The sequence below is a fragment of the Chondrus crispus genome, genomic scaffold, assembly GCF_000350225.1.
Source record: "Chondrus crispus Stackhouse genomic scaffold, scaffold_664, whole genome shotgun sequence".
Taxonomy (NCBI): Eukaryota; Rhodophyta; class Florideophyceae; order Gigartinales; family Gigartinaceae; genus Chondrus; species Chondrus crispus.
The window spans coordinates 9543-13050 of NW_005178689.1; the positions used below are offsets into that span (position 1 = coordinate 9543).

The 3508-nt window shown below is 52.1% G+C and overlaps 1 protein-coding gene across 1 annotated transcript; it reads right to left on the reverse strand.

The window, feature by feature from the left end:
* Positions 1 to 1648: 1648 nt before the first annotated feature.
* On the reverse strand, positions 1649 to 3280 carry CHC_T00000869001 (hypothetical protein). The gene has a single exon (XM_005711138.1). It carries the CDS (start codon positions 3278 to 3280, stop codon positions 1649 to 1651), a length of 1632 nt encoding a protein of 543 aa, XP_005711195.1.
* Between the last annotated feature and the right edge of the window lie 228 nt (positions 3281 to 3508).

Sequence of the window (3508 nt, forward strand, 5' to 3'; positions counted from 1 at the left end):
CAACTCAGCATTGTCCGTGCCGTCATCGTAAATAAGAACCTCAATTGGCTGCTTGCCTATTTGCAAATCCAGATCCCGCAGTAAATCTCCCGCATCATCCCTGAAAAAGGGAATCAGGACAGTCAAACGCGGTGCTGTTTTGTCAAATGATGGACTCTTATGGACGGAAATACTCATTCCGCAGGTTCCGGGATAGCGGTCGATGTTGAGCGAACCAACAGGCCGCGAATGACGTTTTGACAATCGGCGGCATTCACTATCCAACATGCTGCGAGATAAATTGAGATGCCAACGGACCCTTTGATCATAAGCGTGATGAACCCGGGAGACATTCCGCCTAACGGAAGAACCAAGACGGCGGCCGCCATGACGGCGCTACAGCCTGCGATTTCAAACGCGGCACGGAACGGAATCGGCAAAGGATAATCACGGCGGGCTAAAATGATCGCGAGAACAATCGCTAGGCTATAGCTCAGGATTGTCGCCCAGACGGCGCCCATCAAACCAAATTTTGGAATGAGGATAAGATTGAGTCCAAGATTTAGAAAGACCGGTGCGATGAGCGCCCAAACAAACTTCTGTGTCTGTCCGGACAGCATAAAGCCGCGGTGTACGTAGTAGGTCATGAGGCCGTTAATCAGACCCGCAAAAGCAATCCACGGCATGACCGTGACGGCATTTTCGCGAACGCCCGCGCCAAGAATAAACCCAGCGTCTTTTGCAACCAATGCTATCCCGGTGGCGGCAGGGACCGCAATCCATAGCAGCGCCGCACCGTAGTTTTTCAGAATTTCGCGGGACTCAGCTATTCCGTGTTTCTCCATCGCTGTCACAGCAACGGGGGTGACAGCCATCGAGACCCAAACGAATAGAATTTCCAGGCTTCGGTTCGCAAGGTTATAACCTGCATTATATTCACCGGCAGAGGCTTCCCCCATCATGGCCGCGATCAAATATACATCTGCCGAATTTAACGCATAAGACAGAAGCAAGCCGATACAAAGCGGCGCGCCATAAATGAAATATGTTTTGACCTTTTCGGGTTGATATTTGCCTCCCTTCGTGAGCCTCCACATAAATATGAAATCAATCCCGCCGACAATGATCAGGCCGCAGATTATCCCGGCAAAAGGAGCAGAAGCTTGCAGCGGCGTGAATAAAATGAACAAAATACCCAAGGTGAAACTGATCAACGTCTTGGTCGAATAAGCGATAGAGTACCGCTTGATCCGGTGGGAGGCGCGATGCGCTTCCATACCTAAATTGAAAATAACCTGTAGGCAGGTCGACCCTAAAGCAAATATCAACACATAGGTGAGGGTGGGGTTTATCGGAAGTACCGCTAAAACAGCCATAATCAGCGCAAAGCCACTCATACCCGTCAGAAATGCGATCCTATATAACGTCTTCAAATGCGACGGAATATCATTTTCCCTGTCTGCACGCGCCTGAAACCGCGCCATGGCCGCTTCCATCCATGTGAAGAGCCCCATATGTACGAATTGCATGGTGATCATCGCAATGGCGTAGATCCCGAACTCGGCAGGCTCCAGTAGACGCGTCAAAACCGCAATCGTACCGAAAGCGGTTACGACATTGGCCAGATTAACCGGGAGATATGACAGGATGGACTTGCCGAACATGGGAATTAACGGGCGTTCGTCCGGTCGCCCAAAAGAACAGGCAACGTCTTGAGCATGATATAGATATCCCACATCACATTAGAGCGTTCGATATATTCCACGTCGAGACGCACGCGTTCAGCGACGTCAGACCCGGAGTGTAAAGGACCGCGAGATCCGTTAATTTGCGCCCAGCCGGTCATGCCGGGTTTGACCTTATGTCGATGCGCATATTCGCTGACGAGTTCCATGCTTTCCTTGCCTTCGGTTTTCATCCCGACGGCGTGCGGACGCGGCCCAACGAGCGACATCTCACCCTTCAGAACATTGATAAGTTGCGGTAACTCATCCAGCGAGGTTTTGCGGATAATTCTTCCGATTTTTGTGACGCGGGCGTCGCCCACAACTGTCTGTTGTTCGGCTTTCAAATCAGCGCGATCATTGCGCATAGAGCGGAATTTATAGACGTTAAACACACGGTTATTGAACCCGTGACGAGGTTGTTTGAATAAGGCCGGACCCGGACTGTCTAAACGGATGATAAGGGCAATCAGTCCGAGGACAGGTGCGCCAAGGACAAGAGCTGTCGCCGAAATCCCGATGTCCAGCAGACGCTTTAGCGCCGTATGGCGGCCGGATTTCGGATTGCCGGTGACATCGCGCAGGCTGATTTCTGCAATTTCAGACACACGTTGCTGCACATGGTTTAAGTTTTCAAATTCATCAACAACAAAGGCGATGCGGTTTGGCAACAAACGAACGCGGTCAACAAAATCCTGTTTGCGTTTATTCGCCATCGCCGGAAGGGTTACAACGATCCGGTTGATATAGGGCAAGGCGTCCCAATTCAGCAGATCCTCCACAGAGCCAATGACGGGCACGCCGTGTATGTTGTGCGGTGCACGGGCCAGACGGTCATCAAAGATGGCGAGGATGTTGAGTTCTTTTGTTTTTGCATTTTCCTCGATGATGCGACGCGCACTTTCAGTGGCTCCAAGCATAACAATCGTCGGGGAGAGAGCTCCGCGTGTATGAAGGCGGCGGATCTGATTGTGATAAATGCTATGCAGAATAGCCAGTAAAGCGATTGCGCCTAATCCGGCCTTTGCCAACGCATCGGGCAGGAAGGTGTCTGGCCGCACGATCAAAGCGATCGTCAACCACACGCCCGCAGCGGCAAAACTCGCGATCATCACGGTCTTAAGGTGAGCCGACCATGTCGTGGCGGCGTTGAAGCGGTAAGCATTGGAAATGAATAGGGCTGCGATAAAGATGACAGACCCCAGCACTGAGGCTGCGACAGGCGCTGCAACGCCGCGATCATTGACGCCGATATATCCGTTCCAGATCCCGACGGCGATGATGGCGCAGACAAGAAGAATGTCCAAGCCGCGCAATCCAAACCGCAATGCGTTCATGTTTGTTTGGCGGCGCGGCACTGAAATCTCGGCTGTCGTCAGGCGTGCGCGGCGGCGATCTTTGATTGGTTTAACCGCGGGCTCCGGACGGACTTTCGCCGCAAATTTATCCAATCGGGATTCAGAGGTGCCACGCTTCTCGTCACCTTGTCGCTCCGCGCGACGCGCCGGCTGTGCAGCGACGTCATTTATATGCAAGCGCGCGGCAAGCACCGCGTCTTTCATGTCTCTAATGGCCATTCAATCCACCTATTTTTCTCGTGATCTACATGAACGAAGGAAATATCCCGTAAACGAACATGTTATTTTTTACATGCAGTGATCACGCCTGAACGGGTTCACTGTTACGTGGCGGGGCAGGTGGGGCCTTTTTATGGTTAATAAGTGATGAAGGTGAGGCGGAGGTGTAATCCTGTGCATTAGCGCTTGCAGGCGTGAAGCGGAATCGCTACTTCCCCGCTCGGAGAC